Source organism: Bombina bombina, chromosome 2, assembly GCF_027579735.1.
Source record: "Bombina bombina isolate aBomBom1 chromosome 2, aBomBom1.pri, whole genome shotgun sequence".
Taxonomy (NCBI): domain Eukaryota; kingdom Metazoa; phylum Chordata; class Amphibia; order Anura; family Bombinatoridae; genus Bombina; species Bombina bombina.
In genome coordinates, this window is record NC_069500.1 from 910,154,430 (window position 1) to 910,175,617 (window position 21,188).

At 36.9% G+C, this 21,188-nt stretch overlaps 1 protein-coding gene across 3 annotated transcripts in view; it reads left to right on the forward strand.

Moving 5' to 3' along the window:
• Window positions 1-21,188, forward strand: part of ABCG2 (ATP binding cassette subfamily G member 2 (Junior blood group)) — a 409,410-nt gene that overhangs the window by 258,747 nt on the left and 129,475 nt on the right. For 2 of the 3 annotated variants that reach the window (XM_053703301.1, XM_053703300.1), the window contains exon 3: window positions 9,321-9,532. In XM_053703301.1, the coding sequence (XP_053559276.1) occupies window positions 9,321-9,532 (212 nt within the window). Of the gene's footprint in view, window positions 1-2,356; window positions 2,574-9,320; window positions 9,533-21,188 lie in introns of those variants that run through there. The other variant, XM_053703302.1, reaches the window with a different exon arrangement.

Genomic DNA, 21,188 nt, shown 5'->3' on the forward strand with positions numbered 1-21,188 from the left:
GGAGACTATGTGGAGGAAAAGGCTCCAACTCTCATGTGTGGTGGTCATTCCCAAAGATCCGAGATCTCTGGAGGGACGTTGAGACGCTTTTGCACTCTATGAACCTGACTATACAGCTGACGCCAAGCTTAGCCCTTTTCCATATCTTAGATAAAGCCCTCCCTAAATGCAGCAAGCAATTGGTGATCTATGTGATGGCAGCCACTAAACTCTGCATTGCTAGAGCATGGAAGCGAGTTGCTCCACCTACAATATCGGATGTTAGCGAGGTAATAAAATACTTATCTAACATGGAGAAATTTGCGTATGGCTCACTGGAACGCATGGAGGACTACTGGGCAATATGGGAAGACTGGATCCAGATCCAGTAGGCCCAAATATTACCTAATGCCGTAGTCTTTTCCCTGTCAGTAACGCAGACATCTGAGCCCGGGGACACAGTGCACAAGCTGTTATAACCCCCCCTCTCCTTTTTTTTTTTCTCTCTCTTCTCTCCCTCCTTCCTCTCACCTTCTACAATACTATTGCCATTACCACCCCCTCTTTTCTGTTTCCTCTCACCTCATCCCCTTTTTCACCCAGATTTTTCCCACCACCTCCCATGAGATGACTCCCTAGCCCTTTTTCCTTTGTCCTACCCCCCCCCCCCCACACAACACTACTGAATAACCAAGTTTAACTAGAGCTCGTCCTGATACTTGGGATGTGTGGTTCTATTTGTCACTTACAACCCTCTACCACAAAAGCTAGATTCACATTTCATTATTTGAGATCCCTATGAAACCTGAGGATACTTCTTAACTAATATCTAGAAATATACATCTTGTTTAAAGTATACCTGAATGTTTATCACTCAGCAATATGCCTAGACGCTATTTGTCAAATCTTTGTACTCACTTTGATGTTTTTTGTGGAAAATAATTTTTTTCCTTTTTGTTTATTGACTGTATGTACTTTTGGTTCTCAATAAAAAATCTTTTAAAACAAAAAAAAATAAAATTAACCCTACAAGCTCCCTACATGCTCCCTAATTAACCCGCTCACTGCTGGGCATAATACACGTGTGGTGCGCAGTGGCATTTAGCAGCCTTCTAATTACCAAAAAGCAACCCCATAGCTAATCTGCTATTTCTGGGGATCCCAGAGAAGCGTTTACAACCATTTATGCCATAATTGCACAAGTTGTTTGTAAATAATTTCAGTTGGAAACCTAAAGTTTGTGACAAAATGTGTGAAAAAGTGAACGATTTTTTTTATTTGATCGCATTTGGCAGTGAAATAGTGGCATGAAAAATACCAAAATGGGCCTAGATCAATACTTTGGGTTGTCTACTAAAAAAAAAAAAAAAAACATGTCAATGGATATTCAGGGATTCCTGACAGATATCAGGGTTCCAATGTAACTAGCGCTAATTTTGAAAAAAAGTGGTTTGGAAATAGCAAAGTGCTACTTGTATTTATTGCCCTATAACTTGCAAAAAAAGCAAAGAACATGTAAACATTGGGTATTTCTAAACTCAGGACAAAATTTAGAAACTATTTAGCATGGTTGTTTTTTGGTGGTTGTAGATATGTAACAGATTTTGGGGGTCAAAGTTAGAAAAAGTGTGTTTTTTTTCATTTTTTCCTCATATTTTATAATTTTTTTATAGTATGTTATAAGATATGATGAAAATAATGGTATCTTTAGAAAGTCCATTTAATGGCAAGAAAAAACGGTATATAATATGTGTGGGTACAGTAAATAAGAGGAAAATTACAGCTAAACACAAACTGCAGAAATGTAAAAATAGCCCTAGTCCTTAAGGGTAAGAAAATTGAAAAATGGTCCGGTCATTAAGGGGTTAAATTATTATTAAAACCAAATTTTATAATGCAGTGCAATAAAAAAATTCTTAAACATACATTCATATGAAAAGGTTGGGTAGCCCTACCATAAAACAAATTAAAAAAAATCGCTTTGTTGTCTTCCTCGTGTAAATCAAAACCATTCTTCCTAGGACAATTAAAAAAAAAAAAAGGTTTTCATTCGAAACATAGTGCACTGCAAGAATAGCAGATATCGAAGGAAAAAAACTCCGAAATTTCCCAGCGCATCTGTAGTTACATTCCCGTGTTACAAGAGCTATGTATAGCATGTAAATAATTTCACTGTAAAACACATTTTGCTAAACTTTCAAAAAATAAAACAAATGAACCCGCGTCAACCCGGTGTCAACTAAAATGTACCACACGCGATCTATATAGAACTTGTTTAACCTGTGCATTGCACTACGTCTCTAAATTACCTCAGTTATGCAGTTACACTAAAATAACTGCTTGCTTGTGCTTCAGTTTGTCCCATTGGGCGGGTCGTGTTGACGTCACGATGATAGAGTCCAGGCTTATTACTTGCCTGTGTATCTCTGGCTGCTGCAGATCATCATCAATCTGCACAGAGCACACGAGGACAACTTATTGCAGTAATGGAGATCTGAGCAATTAACATCCTATTAAACATCTGTAACCACCATCAGCTGAAAAACCAAGCATATTTCTTTTTCATTATTACTACAGCCAATATTTTATTAACGGTAAGTGACACAGGTCTAAATGATGACTGTGCTTAGTAGCGTTACACAACTAGAAATACTTAATGCTGAGTTCTAAATCCAGAAAAAAAAGTGCAAATATAATTCCTATTATGCAGTGTGTGTCTTATTTTTACAGCAATTTGCTACCAAAGTATTTTTGTTCATGTGGAACATGTGTTTTTCATTTTCTTTCATGGATAGTGTATTTTTACATTGCAAGGAAGCAGACATTGGTGTATTAGCCAAACAGCTTTCTTTAGCTTATTGCTTTTTCAAGCTACTTGCTTAGCTGATGTTTAAATTATCTTTGGGAAATAATATTAGTAGACAAATAGCTGTCATTTCTTTCTCTCCTTTTTACAGCATGGCATAGATAATGAATCATGTATGAGCTAGGTGTGTTTTCCATGCAGACCTTTGTACATTATGAAAAACCTTCAGTTGCATGCATTACTGCAGGAACTATTTATTGATGGGAACTATTCTGTATATCTGTGCTATAACTACCACAAATTTGTGCAGTGTGTTCCATAAGCAAAGAATGAAATCTAGCTCACAAGATTATTTTTTTTGTTTACCTTTTAGTTGGATTGCCCTAAGTAATTTCAAATTGTATGAATATGTATTATACACTATTCTGCTCCACAGATAACCCACCTTTACAGAAAATCTTGTTACTAAATCATTTACAGAAAATGTAAAAGTATACAATAGAGTAGTTTCATAATAATTAATGGTTGCACTAACTATTACTTAAATAAATAAAAATAAGGTAATACACAAATCATATGTAGATTAAGAAAGCACTGAATAATTATTAACTAGGATTTAAATAAAGCAGTCACTCAAAATTTGTGGTTTTCAGTACAATTTTTATTAAAGGGACAGTCTACACCAAAAATGTTCTTATTTAAAAAGATAGATAATCCCTTTCTTACCCATTCCCCGTTTTTGCATAACCAACACAGTTATATTAATATACTTTTTACCTCTGTGATTACCTTGTATCTAAGCCTTTGCAGACAGCCTCCTTAACTAAGTGCCTTTGACAGACATACAGTGTAGTCAATCAGTGAAGACTCCTAAATAACTTCACGGGAGTGAGCACAATGTTATCTATATGACACATGTGAACTAGCACAGTCTAACTGTGAAAAACTTTCAAAATGCTCTGAGCTAGGAGGCGGTTTTCAACTGTTTAGAAATCAGTTTGAGCCTAGCTAGGTTAACTTTTCAAAAATACCACCAAGGGAACAAAGCAAATTTGATGATAAAAGTAAATAGGAAAGTTGTTTAAAATTGCATGCCCTATCTGAATAATGAAAGTTTAGTTTTGACTAGACTGTCCCTTTAAGTATTGTTTGTTGGGACATTCTAATGCAAAATAATGCCCTAATTAATTAGCACATGTTATTTTTCTATTAGTTAACCACGATAATTATGTGTTTAACCACCATAAAGGAGTTAAATACCTCCTAAGTAACACACAGCCTGTCAGCCAATCAGAAGTATCAATTGCATTACCCAGCCACAGTCATGGACTATGTCTTGCTCTGGGGAGAGCTTAACTCCTTAGGGTTTAAACACATTTATCTAGTCTCTAATGTGTAAAAGCACGTTATTCTTGCATCAGTATGTTCCTTTCAAGAAAACGGCAAAAGTATATGCATTGTATAGATATAGCTCAGCCCGCGCTTTCTTGTCCACCAGTATTACTGTTGGAGATGTCTTTTTCAACCAGTGAACAATCTGCCTTTAGAAATGACTTGTGCATTAAAGTGCTTTAATATTTTTGTGAGAAATATTTGAGTTTTGGGTCCTTTTTTTAAGTATCCTACAATTTCCCGTATTCTGCTGTATGTCGCACATTCTTTGCTTAGATAAGGGCTTAACATATCCTGGGTGCTATGTAACTCACAGCACTTAATACAGAACGATCTAGAAATAAATTTGTATACCAATTTTTGACAGGTAAGTAGAACTGAACCTACTGTTACAACTAGTAGGAAAGGTTATCCTTTGCTGGGGTGAAGTAGCTTTCTAGGAAAGTATTTAAGATTTACATAATGTTAAACAACCTCTCACCTTATTACTCTTACAGCAGAACAATGGAATGTGTCCTTGTTATACAAACACAACTAGAGTGGGTGAAATTATGCATTTATTTCTATATATTTGTATTTATTAAAATGTAGTCCAGCTCCCTTGTATGACTTACATTTTTTATGATGATGTGCTAAAATGTTTAGTAACTTTTCCTTAGATTATTAGACTAGTTAAAGAACGACTTGGTGACTGCTGGTCCCAAGAGGAAACATCCAGTCACCCAATCAGCAGTGTTTGGATAAGGGCATGTCATTTTCCCCCTATAATGGCCCTTTAAGCAAATTTGCTTCACCTTAAACAAAAAAGATCACTGAAAAACTTTCAAAAAACAAAATATCTGTTGACTTTATGTAATGTCCAAAGTCCTCCGTGGGGCACACCTTAAGGTGAATAAATATAATAAACCTTTATGTAATTTACTAGACTACAGTGCCGTATCACAGTTGGTTTGGTTTTATACCTGTACATTGAATAACATTATTATTTACCCTTAGTTACCAGGATGATATGTAAGTAGGATTTTACAAACAAAACTGCCAGTAGTCTAAAAAGAAATTTAAAAAGCAATTAGTACACTCTTGACACACTGCAAGAGCTAAAGCTTTTTAAAGGGACATTAAATGCTAGATGGACTGAAGAAATCAGATTAGCCTAAGAATGTTCTAGAAATGTAATTTTAAAATGAGTGCTGCCATGTTGTAACCTAGGTTTCCTTCTCTGCTATGGCCAATTAGGGCAGTTTTAAATGGGTCACTAGAGTGTGCAACCAATGACTGTCTGAAGTCTGCACTTAAATTTGTATGGGCATGTGCATTTGGCAGTTTCACGGCTTTCGGCTCTTTTTGGAGCCGGATTACTTCTTGCGAAAGTGCAGCACACTAAGATTTGTGCAAATCCAGATGTTAGTTTGTTGCACTTTCACAAGAAGAAATCTGGCTCTGAAGAGAGTTAAATGCCAGAAGGGGCTTCCACATACAGTATTATATTTTTTTGTTTTTATAGTGTCATATGGTTTGCTCTCTATAGCATTCCTGTAGTAGCTAAACCACAAAAGACGTAAATGTATCTTTGTTGGAGTAAAAAATGTATTATTTTACTGTTAAAGTGAATGTCAATTTTAGCAGCTTGTAATGGGAAGACTGATAGATAAACGATTAATTAGTATAATCGCCAAGTTTTTTTTAAATATATAGTTTATATAATTTTTTATTACCTAAATGAAGTCCGTTTTCACTAGGACTCCTCCCAGCCGCAACTTTCTATTTCGGAGCATAGTGACGTATAGAGCGGTCCCACCCGCTCTATACGTATCTCTGAAGCGCGCGCCCGTTGATCGTTGGATCTGCGCATGTGCAAAATTCCGACAGTTTACTCACAACATAGTATTTATTGAATACTATCATTGTTCGCAGCAGCAGACTTTCGATCGTTGGCAATTATTGTTATTGCGATCATTGAGAATAACTATACATATTTCTAATGTATATTTATCTGTTTCCGATTCTGCGGCTACAGAGCATGCGCAAACCGTGAACACGCATAGAAACTGAACAAGCAAAATCGGCTTGAGCGCATGAATTAAAGTCCAGCTATTTTTAAAAGCGGAAGACTTGAGATTCTCTTTAAAGGGATTCTAAACCCATTTTTTTTTTCTTTCGTGATTCAGAAAGAGCATGCAATTTTAAGCAACTTTCTAATTTACTCCTATTAATTTTTCTTCGTTCTCTTGCTAGCTTTATTTGAAAAAGAAGGCATCTAAGCTAAGGAGCCAGACAATTTTTGGTTCAAACCCTGTACAGCACTTGTTTAATGGTGGCTGCATTTAGCCACTAATCGGCAAAAACAACCCAGGATGTGAACCAAAAATGGGCCGGCTTCTAAACTTACATTCTTGCTTTTCAAATAAAGATAGCAAGAGAATGAAGAAAAATTGATAATTGGAGTAAATTAGAAAGTTGCTCAAAATTGCATGCTCTATCTGAATCATGAACGAAAAAATTTGGGTTCAGTGTCCCTTTAACGTTCTTTATCTAAAATCAGTTGAATGGCAGAAAATAAGATTTTTTTTCTACATTCAAATATTTAAATTCTCTAATTAAACCATCCCTATTTTTTTTTTATTGCTATCTAAACCATTTCTGAAAATTAGTATGTTGCTGTTGAGAGGAAAAGTTTATGCACGTCCAAGAACCAGCATCTTTTATAGCACTTAAACACAAAGGTCATTTTGTTTTAAAGTGATAGTAAATCCTAGCATTTCTGAAATGCCAGGATTTACCAGTGCAACAAATAAAGGGGACTTTCAGTCACGAAGAATAAAATACTTCATGCTGAAAGTTAGTTTATATGTCTGTAGCGTTCGCCATGCTGAACGCCTCAGGCAACCCACGGCAGAACGCTATTTTTCAGTGAGGTGACGTTTCCACCTCTTGGCCAATAGCCGTGCAGGCCAGGTGAAATCTTGCCGGATAGCTAGCATGCTATTGGCTAAAATCACCTCATTTATAAAATAGCGTTCTGCCGTGAGTTGCCTGATGCATACAGCAAGGTGAACGCTGCAGACAAATAAAGGAACTTTCAGCATGAAGTATTTTATACTTCATGACTGAAAGTCCCCTTTATTTGTTGCATTGGTAAATCCTAGTGTTTCAGAAATGTTAGGATTTACTATCACTTTGAGCTACACTTTATTATTTATTGCACCTTAATAGAAGAAGTGAGGACAGGACAGGACTCTGTATTAGCAACAGAGTTAGTAAGAGATTTGCATGATTCTACATGGGTAAAACACACAGTAAACCTCTTCTATTCAAGGCTTTATCTGGAAAGTGCTTGTGCAGCTCCTCATGGGATATTAAAGTGTTTGTGCTTTTATATTTGATATCCATCATGGAGAGGAAAATGTACAAAATGAATACTACGCAGTGATTTGCTAGAGTTGCATGTTTCTACTTTAGGATCTCTTGATTTGTATTATGAAATTGAACTTCCTTAAATTGGTGGCATGTGATCTATTTAAATGCTAACTTATGATTTTTTTTTTAATCTAAGCTACATATTTATTTATATGTAATATTAGCAAAGAGTGTTCTACTAAATATATTATTATTATTTTTAAATAAACAATATATGAACAAAAATATAAAAAAAATATTTTGCAAGATATTTATCAAAGGTTCATTTAATACCTCTTCGTTTTTTGTTAAAACTGTTCTTTGTCTCACACTCCCTAGGGAGGCCAAAAAAGTAAAATCTGTAACCTGTTTTTTTTCCCAAAATGCTGTAAACTGTATATTCCTGGTGCTTGCAGCATTTGCAGGGTTTTACATAAAAGCAAGATGTTTAAAATAATTTTAAAAGGCTTGAAACATATAATTAGAGATCTTCAACCTGATTAATTTCTTTGGACATTTGTTTTTTTTTATTATTATTATTATTCTATTTTATATATATATATATATATATATATATATATATATATATATATATATATATATACGCACTCCTGAGATAAAACAAAAGCTAGAATAACTTCCATGCCTGTTCATTTCCATTGCAACTCTTTTAGCACACTATGCCTTTTCACAGAGAAAAATATCCTGTAGCATATCAGTGCACTTCTCTCTGTGTGTATTTAGCCTCCCTATGGGAAAAGGGGCAACTAGACTTGGACTCCTTGCTCAGTGTGCTTAGAGGAATACTGATACACCTCACTGACGAGCCCCAATGAAGGCCAAAACGATCACCTGTGTTCCTTGTTCAAAGAGGAATTGCCTGGTATTTCGGCGCTGGGCTGACCATAATAGGCGGGATCAGACTGATATACTACAGGAAAGTTCTACTCTGTGAAAAACATTACTGAGCTAAAAGAAGCTGCATCCAGGTGGTAAATCGCCATAGAACAGGCTAACAATGGTATTGAGCCAGTTGTTCGTTCCTGTGAGTGCACTTCTCTGTATGTGTGTGTGTATATGTGTGTATATGTATGTGTATATATATATATATATATAATTTGACAAAGCACTCACTGGTCTTATCAAGTAATAATACCTTGTAGTTAATTCCATAGTGACTTTTCGGGGTGTTCAACAGGTTGGTCTGATGAAGGGGTGAACACCCAGAAACGTCACTATGGAATAAACTACATGGTTTGATTACTTGATAAGACCAGTGAGTGCTTTGTCCTATACTACTATCAGAATTTTTATAGCACCCTGGTATTTGACTTTCATGTTTGTTGGAGTGCATTTATCCTATTACCTATATACTGTATATGTGGCTTTTTATATATGTGTATTAAAACTGCAAAAATGTGAACCTCCCAATCTTTATTGTATGTGCTGACCCAACACACACAATACAGCACTGCAAAAGCCGGCAACATCACTGATCTGTGAAGGTTCACCACTTTTGTCACAGGGTGCAAGAATATGTGAGCACCAAGATGGTGGCACCCGGTGTGAAAAGGGCACACCTTAAACCATTCTGTTTGTGTCCTGCAGTTTAATGTCCCTTTAAACTAAATTTGAGTGCTCCAAAGAATTGCTGTAGGTACTCTCAAAGGATAAACTTTTGTTATATATTTTTATTTTGTAATTGATTAAAAAACACAGAATGTTAATGTTCCACTTTTGTTTACAGGAAGGTTCTCCCGGCAGCATGACAGACAATCTTCCAAACAGTGTTGTTCAAATGGAACCTGTTATCAACGGGTTACACATGCAAGATGGCCCTACAAAAGTCACCGGAGGGTCTACGCTCACCTTCCACAACATCAATTACAGAGTTAAAATTAAAACTGGATTGTTGTGCTGCAAGAAGATAGTGAAGAGAGAAATATTGAAAGATCTCAAGTAAGTTTTTTTATTTTTTTATTTTTTTTTATTTTTTAAGTAAGAAAATTTTATGAAAACAGGGAATTCAATTTTAAATATTCATTTTCAAGTTACTATATAAAAGACAGGTTTAAAGAGACAGGTAGCAGGAAAATATTTTAAATGTGTTTGTATGTTTAAAATAATGCACAGGGAAAAAAAGTATACATGTGCAGTGTTTTTAGCAAGTGATTCACTTGTATAAATTCACAAAAGACTAGTGAAGGTACTTGACTACATTACCTGTGTCAGTCTGGCTGTTAACTACACAAAGGGAACAAAGGTGCACTGCTACTTCTGAGCTGGTCATAGCGAGCGAACCAAGCAGGCTCGTTATATATATATATATCACCAAATAATCAACCAATCAGCAGCTCAGGAGTATTGTTGCTCTTATACATCTACTTAGAGACAAGCATTGGTACAATAGCAGCTTGCTCTATCACGTTAGATAATTTTATTATTTACATTTAAAGGGACATGAAAGTAAAAAAAAAAAAAAATTCCTGATTCAGACACTGATGACAGAGCATACACTTTTTTTTTTTTTTTTTTTTTGATATTTGAGATATTTTTTTATTTTTTATTTTTTTTAACAAGCTTTATTAAGCATTAAAGTCAAAAGTAAACAGAGTCACTGTACATTGTGAGAAATTACAGAAGTAACAATTGTGGGTGCGCGCAGCGCCAAACCACATTGCAGTAACATAGCATAGAGAAGTGAAGCTTGATATTTTAAAATTTGTTGTTCAAGTCATTGTGGACAGAAAAAAAAATACTTAATATACGTTCACTGTCTTCCAAGACACTCATAAAGGAGGGGGGAAAAGAAGAACCTAGGGGTAAGAAGGGGGAAGGAATGAGAGAAAAAAAAAAAAAAAAAAAAAGGGGAAAGAGGGAGGGGGGCACAGGTCATGAAGGCCGTCGGACATTGGGGAATTTTCACAGAAAGGAGTTAACGCCCGTAGGCCTCATACAGGAGAAGGGGACCAGACGGTCATCATTAGTTCGTATGCGACCATTTGGTTGCACTTGTAGTAATGCAATTTCTCCATAATTAATAGCTCTTCAACAGAAGAGCGCCAGTCTGCTAACGTGGGTACCTCCCTGGATTTCCACAACCTGGGAATGAGTTTCTTTGCTCCTGTGAGCATTAGTAGGATGAGGGCACGACTATGTGTGGGTTTGATACTGGGAAGGTGTAGAAATAGCAGAGTTTCGGGAGTGTTGGGTATAGTTGTGTTCAATTTATCTGACATTTCCCCCATGACTGTCTCCCAAAAGTTAGACAGCTTGGGGCAGGACCACCATATGTGTACGATTGAACCTGGTTCCCCACATCCCATCCAGCATGTAGCACTAACTGCAGGGAAGAACTGATGAAGCCGAACAGGAGTGTAGTACCATCTGGTCATTAACTTAAGATGTATCTCCTGTACCTTAGCCGATACCGATGACCGTTTAATCAAGCCAAAGGATTTGAGCCATTCGTCCTCCTCTATTGTACTGCTAAGCTCTCTGTTCCATGCCCTAGTGTATGTTGGTAGCTGTGTGTCTGGTGGTATGAGTAAGAGTTTGTATATCTTGGAGATCAGTCTTTTAGGTGGAGTGGTTGCAGTGCATAGAGATTCGAAGGGCGTTAGGCCTCTAAGGAATGTGTATTTTTGTTTGTGAGTGAACAGGAAATGCGATAACTGATGGTATCTTAGCCATAAGGAGAAGACAGGGCCGCATTGCTCCTGTAGTTTTTGCTGTGAGTGTAATCTGCCCCCTTCTTGTGCATAGTGTAAAACCCCTGTCCTTAAACTATAAGGAGAATTCCCGCGTCTGCTAAATTCATTGTAAGGTACCTCAGGGTTTTCTATGATGGGGAGCATTGGTGAGAATGGAGATGACATGTGAGTACTTGTGGCTATCAATCTGTCCCACACCAACAGTGTCTCATATGTTATGTGATAGTTTTGTATCAGCTTGGGAAGCTTATTTGTAGGGATCCACGCCAAGGATCCAACATTATTTAGTTGAAGTATCTGCCCGTCTATTCTTACCCATTGTTTTTGTATGGTGTTCTGAGACCATTCAACCAGTCTCTGTAGGAAAATGGCCTTTCTATACAAAGCTAGATCCGGGAAGCCCAGACCTCCTCTGTCTCTAGGGAGATATAGCGTCCTTCTAGGTATTCTTGGTCGTGTACCTTTCCAGATAAACTGTTCTAAGGTACTCTGTAATTGGGGCAGAAAGTCATTCGGTAGGTGAATAGGGACTGTTTGCATTACATATAATATTCGTGGCAGAATATTCATTTTAATAAGACCTATCTTCCCTAACCATGAGAGCGACTTATTATTCCAAGAGGACAGGTCATTGATAATCTCCTTACGTAAGGCCAGATAGTTGTTTTTAAAAATGTCTGAGGGGTTTGCAGAAAGATATATACCAAGGTATTTCAATTTAGAGGCGGCTGTTGTCATCTTATACTCCATTTTCAGGAGATTAATATGTTCTATGGGGGCATTTATATTAAGAAGCTCTGACTTAGTTAAATTTAAGTGGAAGTTAGACAGCGCGCCATAGTCATCAATCTCTTTCAAGAGCTCAGGGACAGATGTGTCAATACTCGTAAGAGTATAGAGGACATCATCAGCGTATAGGGCCTGTTTGTGCTCCTCATTCCCAATTTGTATCCCTTTGATGTTTGGGTTAATTCTAACCCTTTGAGCCAGCGCTTCTATTGAGAGAGCGAACAACAATGGGGATAGGGGACATCCCTGCCGAGTCCCGTTGGAGATGTGAAAGTTGTCCGACAAAATGCCATTTACTCTAACCCGAGCGTTTGGGGCCGAATATAATGCGAATGCCATGTTGATAAAGGCTTGACCGAAATTCATTACGGACATGACTCGACGCAGAAAAAGCCAATCAACGCGGTCGAAAGCCTTCTCCGCGTCGGTCGCAAAGAGGGCCATTGGCACTCTTTTAGTTTGGGCGAAATTAATAATCTGAAAGACTTTGTTGGTGTTATCTCTTGCCTCCCTACCAGGGACAAAGCCCACCTGGTCAGTTGAGACAAGATAGGGGATGTACCTATTGAGGCGATTTGCCAAAATTTTTGCCAAGATTTTGATATCCATGTTTAGCAAGGATATGGGCCTAAAATTTGCAGGAGATGTGGGGGGCTTTCCCGGTTTAGGGATAATTGAGATATGCGCTTCAAGCATTGTGTCGGCAAGGGTGGGTTTTTCTATCAAACTGTTAAACAGCTGAAGCATCAATGGGCATAATGTTTTATTATAAAATTTATAATATTTTAATGAATAACCATCAGGGCCTGGGCATTTCCCACTAGGAAAGTCTTTAAGGACCTTAGAGAGCTCCTCTACAGAGATAGGCTCATCAAGGCTGCTCTTTTGGTCTGGGTCTAACTTTGGTAGCTCCAATGTTTCTAAGTATTGATCGATGAGCTGGGTTTTGGCTTCAGCTGTGACGTTGCATTCCCTGGAGCTAGACTTGTGTGTTATATTGTACAACGCCTTATAATATGCATGAAAGGAATTTGCGATTTGTTTGCTGCTTTTCAACATAGTGCCGTCAGGGTTTTGGATACTATGTATGTTTTGAGTTGCTTTCTTCGAGTCGCCCTAGCTAACAGCTTTCCTGGCCTATTGCCCTCCTCATAATACTGCTGTTTTATCGCCAAAGATTTACGTTGAAAGGATTCTCTTAAGTGGGCCTGAAGTTCCTTCCTAGTGCCTTCTAATTTATTCTTGGTCTCCATGTCCTGTGGGGCGCTTTTATGTGCCGCTTCAAGTTGTGTTACAGTGTTTAATAAATGGGTATATTTTAGTCTATACTGTTTGTTAAGACGGGCTTTGTGCTTGAGGAATTCTCCTCGGATGACACATTTATGAGTCTCCCAGAAGTTTATTATTGAAGTCTGCGAAGGGTCGTTATGCTGTAGGTAATCATTCAGGGAGTTTTGGATTTCGGTGCTTATTGTAGGATTGTCCAGTAGTGTATCGTCAAGTCTCCAAATGTAGGTCGTAGGTGGGAAGAGCATACACTTTTAAACAATTTTCCAATTTATTTCTATTATCAAATTTGCTTTATTCTATTGGTATCCTTTGTTGAAGCGATACCAAGGCAAGTAGTGTGCACATGTCTGGAGCACTACATGACAGCAAAAATATAACATTCTTCCAAAACTGTTGCCATTTAGTGCTGCAGACACATGCACGCTCTTGAGCCTATATCCCTACTTTTAACAAAGGATACTAAGAGAACAGAGAAAATTAGATAATAGATGTAAATTAGAAAGATGTTTGAAATCACATGCTCTATCTGAACCATTAAAGAAACATCTTGGGTTTCATGTCCCTTTTAAGCATAAATGACTATTGAAGATTAAAACTATAAAAAGCAAGGGATTAACTCTGGATGCCAGATAGGTGGACCATACTCTTTCTTTACTTGTGTGTGCCAGCTATATTATTTGATGGTAAAGGGACATTAAACACATTTTTCTTTCATAATACATATAGAGCATTAAATATGAAACAACTTTCCATTTACTTCTATTGTATTTCCGTTGTTCTGTTGGTATTCTAGGTTTAAAAGCATATCTAGGTAGGCTCAGGAGCAGCAATGGACCACTAGGAGGTAGCTGCTGATTGGTGGCTGCATTGATATGCCTCTTGTCATTGGATCACCAGATGTGATAGCTGCCAGTAGTGCATTGCTTCTAAATTAGAGTTTCATGTCCCTTTTAATCTCATGTTTAACATATACTGTACACTGTGTTAATTGTGTGCACACATCACACTAGTTGCAGGTGTGTAGCTGGATTGCTTGTGGGAAGTTTCTAGGTGACACACAGCTCTGCAGCTATTATTGGCATCTCCTTTGTCATATTGTTTTGGGTGTGATCTTTCTTTTAATAAGTTTGTTTTTCTAGAGATTTTACTAAAAGCTTGAAAAGTCTGGTGTATCCCACAAACTCACCAGGGAGCTTCCTTAACTGAAAGAACCAGTTGTTTCCTTTTTAATGTTGTAAGAAGACTAATGCCTATACCTGAATGCAATCTTTCTTTTATATATGTTTTTATTGTTGAACCAGCATCCTGTAAAAGCACTGTTTTTAAAAATGTATTAAATGTATCGCAATATTATAGTGATAAACATATATTAAATGTATTTGCCCAAAATGTTGTAAGAAAACTATTCTCAAATGTTCAGATGTAACAGAGACACACATTTTCTTAGATGATCTTATATGAAAAATGCCATACAAAGCATTTGCTTGTGAAGGCTTTTCTCATACCACCAGCATATCTATGGGCCTGATCCACTAAAGCTATTTGATCTGGGGAGACTCTAAGGGATTGAGGGCAGATTTTCCCTGGGATCTGTGTCTCACTAATATGCTTTATGTTAAAGGGACACTGAACCCACATTTTTTCTTTTATGATTCAGATAGAGCATGAAATTTTAAGCAACTTTCTAATTTACCCCTATTATCAATTTTTTCTTCGTTCTCTTGCTATCTTTATTTTAAAAGCAGGAATGTAACTCTTAGCAGCCAGCCCATTTTAGGTTCAGCACCATGGATAGCGTTTGCTTATTGGAGGCTTACATTTACCCACCAATAAGCAAGCATAACCCAGGTTCTCAACCAAAAATGGGCCGGCTCCTATGCATCACATTTCTGCTTTTCAAATAAAGATAGCAAAAATTGATAATAGGAGTACATTAGAAAGTTGCTTAAAATTGCATGCTCTATCTGAATCGTGAAAGAAAAAAAAATTGTGTTTAGAGTCCCTTTAAGGAGAGATATTAGTGCTCAGTAAAATTAACTGATGATTTCTTTCCATGCCAGCGAGTTTAAGATTTGGGCTTGATGAGTGCCACCGTTTTCCCAAACAAGTTAGAAAATTGCATTTCTTGGTTCCAGTTTTAGTTCCTGATTTAGCTTATTCTTCAGTGAGTTTATTTTACTGCCCTTTTTATAGAAAAATCTGTGTTTTTTAGGATATGAATAAACTATTTTATATTTCTGATGTAATCTGCCCGGCACTGTGTAAGGAATATCCGTAAAATGTAAAGGGATACAACTTTTTTTTTTTTTTGCTTTCATAGATTTTTTTCAATTTTTTTTTTTTATTGTAGTTCTTAAAGTGTGATCTATGCTAAATAATTTGCTTTTTTATGTTTGTGTGTGTGCTTCAGCAGTATTGTACATTTAGACAAGTACGTTATGCAGGAACCTGTGTGCTGTCACATTTTCTTAAATAACCCCCTTACGCAGAGGTGTCGGTGCACACTTTACATAGCTTCCTATTTATGAATAATTAATAAAAGGCGTAACCTTCTTTCAGTTGTAAGTTGTGTTTTTTTTTTTTTTTTTTAAAGGTGTATTTTTAAAAGACATGAATTTTTTTTTTTTTTTTCCGTTTTGTCCTTTGTTTAAAGACGTTGAAGGAGAGCATAGAAGCAAATTTTAGTTTAATGCAGCCTTTGGTGTTTGTGGGATTAGCATTCTAGCAAATTAAAGGGATACTTTTAATTCAGATAGAGCATGCAATTTTAAGCAACTTAATTTACTCCTATTATCAATCAGCAAACGCTACCCAGGTGCTGAACATAAAATGGGCCGGCTTCTAAGCTTACATTCCTGCTTTTTCAAATAAAGATACCAAGAGAATGAAGAAAATTTGATAATAGGAGTAAATTAGAAAATTGCTTAAAATTGCCTGCTCTCTGAATCATGAAACAAAAAACCGTGGGTTCAGTGTCCCTATAAGTGATTATGAAACTGTCCTATCAATCAGACTGTTAATTGCAGTTTTAAAGTACTATTAAAAGCCCAACCCTTCTTGGATTTGGCATATCGTGATAATGTTAGCAATTTTTTACGACTGCATACCTCAAGTTAGGTAAGATTCGTCTGTCACGTAACTTGTTGTGTAAAGCATCACATGTTATGCTAGAGCTCAACAGAGTTTAGTAGCCAGGTATATATTGTGTGTGTGTGTATATGTGTGTGTGTGTGTATATATATATATATATATATATATATATATATATATATATATATATATATATATATATATATATATAGTACAAAGAGTAGAAAAGGCGCTCTGGGAGAGAGGAATATAATGCTGGAAGTGCTGTAAAAAGCACTGTGCGTGTATAGCAAAATAATGTTGAGTTCCAGGCAGCAGGTTAAAAAGTAAAGAACAACTTTATTCCAAAAAGCTTAAAAAAGGACACTATTAGAATGTCCTGTACAGAGCCAGCAAAAAACTCTATAAATCAGGCAAGTTAGCAGATCCCCATGCAGACATGTTTCGTGCACCAGGTGCACTTGATAGATGTGTGTTTTTATATTCTATTTTTTTTTTTATTTTTTTTTTATTTTTTAGTTATATTATTTGTAATAACAATTGACACCTTAGCAACTAGGTAGTATATCTAAATATCTATGATTTATGCAACGATAGAAAATTATTTTTATTTTTTTTATTTTATTTAGATTTACTAAATATGACATTTCTACTTTCTTTTTAAAAGCCTGTAGTGTTTCTTGGTTGATTAAAATATATTTTGCTGATTTATTCATTTAATTTTAAGGGGCCACATAAAGAATAACAACATCCCCCATCTTAGGCCTAGTTTCCATTGAGGGGCTACAGTGTGGAAACTGGTTTGTTAACACTGCATAACTAATTAGCCAGTATAGTTTCAATGCTTGAGCCATTGACCTATTTAACCCACATGGTAGAAATTCTGTTTGTTTGTTTTTTTGGAACTGATTGCCCATGCATCCCCCAAATTATTATGTTTTTCAATACGTGTAAAAAGCACCAGAAACCACTCTCCTCTACCAGATTTGAATCAAAACCGATTAAAAAACCAAAAACAAACCATTTTCCTCATTCTACTTGACTCCAAACGTTCACAAATGTCATGTTTAACAGAAATGAGATTTAATTGATGTCTGACCTATTAGGTCTTAAAGCTGCCTTTTTGCAAAGTCATGCTTCGTTTAGCGTTTCCTTTTGACTTACCAATACTTGTATTTTGCAGTATTGAGTTTTGCTGAGTCACAACAGGTCTCCACAATGTGTTTATAATTAGCATTGCATATTTAGCAATTGTATACACTAAACACTGATACAGCATAACTGAGTGATCTATAGTCTTGTGTATTAAGCACATATCACAAATGATATAGCTGGCTATGAAAAAAATATTTATATATATATATAGGTTAGTATTCAGGCGCTCAGCTCAGAAAAAGATGACCAGTATGCTGTCAATTTTAGTGCCAGAGGAAAAATATTTTCAAGATCAGGCGTGTACTATGTGATTTACCACTGTATATAACAAGAAATTTCTGGTTTATAGTATCTGTGTAGATATATTACAGTATCCTCTAGCCTTACTGTAGTATAGTGTGAGTAAGGATATTCAGAATGAGTGTCAGTTATTGCATACAAAGGCAAACAATCTCACAGTTGATACATATACAGTAAATGCAGAAAAACCACATAGGGTGACTTTAAACAAAGTGCACAATTGAATCAGTCCCAGATGTGTATTCAGCTTGTGACATCCATATATTAGAAGTAAGTGCCCACTTACTATGTTCAACCTCAATCCTATGAGGTAAGTTAAAGCGTCCCTTTAAGATAAAGTTGTCTCTCAGCAATCCAGAACAACTGCTTCTCTGCCTTCTCAGTGTGGTAGAAAGTTTTGTTCTCCTCTCCTCCTTTCTTAGCTGAATCACTTTTTCTTCTCCCAATACCTGGTAGTGTCATACACATAGATAGGGGAATATAAAAGTGGAAAAAATAGTGCAACACTGTTTGCAAGCTTAAAAACGTATATTTATTAAATATATTAAAAAAGCTCACATTCTTTAAACTCAATTTAGTATGAGGTATCAGTTAGGCGTACAATTGTTAGTAAGAAACCGCAGGTGTAATTGTTCCAAAGTTTTTAGGTTGATTACATCAGTCAGCTTCATATAAAACAGGCATCAAAGCAGTTTGCAATGTGCAGTCTTTTAAAATACTCTCCTTACGCGTTTCAAAGGTCTTTATAAAATGGGTTACCTTCTTCATCAGAGGTTATATCAAGGTTAAATCAGAAGCTGCTGATTGGTGGATGAACATAAATGCCTTGTGTGATTGGCTCACCCATGTGCATTGCTATTTTTAAACAAAGGATATCTTAAGAATGAAGCAAATTAGATAATAAAAGAAAATTGGAATGTTGTTTAAAATTGTATTTCTCCAACATAGGTGTGTCCGGTCCACGGCGTCATCCTTACTTGTGGGATATTCTCTTCCCCAACAGGAAATGGCAAAGAGCCCAGCAAAGCTGGTCACATGATCCCTCCTAGGCTCCGCCTACCCCAGTCATTCTCTTTGCCGTTGTACAGGCAACATCTCCACGGAGATGGCTTAGAGTTTTTTAGTGTTTAACTGTAGTTTTTCATTATTCAATCAAGAGTTTGTTATTTTCAAATAGTGCTGGTACGTACTATTTACTCAGAAACAGAAAAGAGATGAAGAATTCTGTTTGTATGAGGAAAATGATTTTAGCAACCGTAACTAAAATCCATGGCTGTTCCACACAGGACTGTTGAGAGCATTAACTTCAGTTGGGGGAACAGTTTGCAGTCTTTGCTGCTTGAGGTATGACACATTCTAACAAGACGATGTAATGCTGGAAGCTGTCATTTTCCCTATGGGATCCGGTAAGCCATGTTTATTACGATTGTAAATAAGGGCTTCACAAGGGCTTATTTAGACTGTAGACATTTTTTGGGCTAAATCGATTGATATTAACACTTATTTAGCCTTGAGGAATCATTTATTCTGGGTATTTTGATATAATAATATCGGCAGGCACTGTTTTAGACACCTTATTCTTTAGGGGCTTTCCCAAAGCATAGGCAGAGTCTCATTTTCGCGCCGGTGTTGCGCACTTGTTTTTGAGAGGCATGGCATGCAGTCGCATGTGAGAGGAGCTCTGATACTTATAAAAGACTTCTGAAGGCATCATTTGGTATCGTATTCCCCTTGGGTTTGGTTGGGTCTCAGCAAAGCAGATACCAGGGACTGTAAAGGGGTTAAAGCTTAAAACGGCTCCGGTTCCGTTATTTTAAGGGTTAAAGCTTCCAAATTTGGTGTGCAATATTTTCAAGGCTTTAAGACACTGTGGTGAAAGTTTGGTGAATTTTGAACAATTCCTTCATGTTTTTTCGCAATTGCAGTAATAAAGTGTGTTCAGTTTAAAATTTAAAGTGACAGTAACGGTTTTATTTCAAAACGTTTTTTGTACTTTCTTATCAAGTTTATGCCTGTTTAACATGTCTGAACTACCAGATAGACTGTGTTCTGAATGTGGGGAAGCCAGAATTCCTATTCATTTAAATAAATGTGATTTATGTGATAATGACAATGATGCCCAAGATGATTCCTCAAGTGAGGGGAGTAAGCATGGTACTGCATCATTCCCTCCTTCGTCTACACGAGTCTTGCCCACTCAGGAGGCCCCTAGTACATCTAGCGCGCCAATACTCCTTACTATGCAACAATTAACGGCTGTAATGGATAATTCTGTCAAAAACATTTTAGCCAAAATGAACCCTGTTCAGCGTAAGCGTGGATGCTCTGTTTTAGTTACTGAAGAGCATGACGACGCTGATATTAATATCTCTGAAGGGCCCCTAACCCAATCTGAGGGGGCCAGGGAGGTTTTGTCTGAGGGAGAAATTACTGATTTAGGGAATATTTCTCAGCAGGCTGAATCTGATGTGATTACTTTTAAATTTAAATTGGAACATCTCCGCATTTTGCTTAAGGAGGTATTATCCACTCTGGATGATTGTGAAAATTTGGTCATCCCAGAGAAACTATGTAAAATGGACAAGTTCCTAGAGGTGCCGGGGCTCCCAGAAGCTTTTCCTATACCCAAGCGGGTGGCGGACATTGTTAATAAAGAATGGGAAAGGCCCGGTATTCCTTTCGTCCCTCCCCCCATATTTAAAAAATTGTTTCCTATGGTCGACCCCAGAAAGGACTTATGGCAGTCAGTCCCCAAGGTCGAGGGAGCGGTTTCTACTTTAAACAAACGCACCACTATTCCCATAGAGGATAGTTGTGCTTTCAAAGATCCTATGGATAAAAAATTAGAAGGTTTGCTTAAAAAGATGTTTGTTCAGCAGGGTTACCTTCTACAACCCATTTCATGCATTGTCCCTGTCACTACAGCCGCATATTTCTGGTTTGATGAACTGATTAAGGTGCTCGATAGTGACTCGCCTCCTTATGAGGAGATTATGGACAGAGTCAATGCTCTCAAATTGGCTAATTCTTTCACTCTTGACGCCTCTTTGCAATTGGCTAAGTTAGCGGCTAAGAATTCTGGGTTTGCTATTGTGGCGCGCAGAGCGCTTTGGTTGAAATCTTGGTCGGCTGATGCGTCTTCCAAGAACAAGCTACTAAACATTCCTTTCAAGGGGAAAACGCTGTTTGGTCCTGACTTGAAAGAGATTATCTCTGATATCACTGGGGGTAAGGGCCATGCCCTTCCTCAGGATCGGCCTTTCAAGGCAAAAAATAGA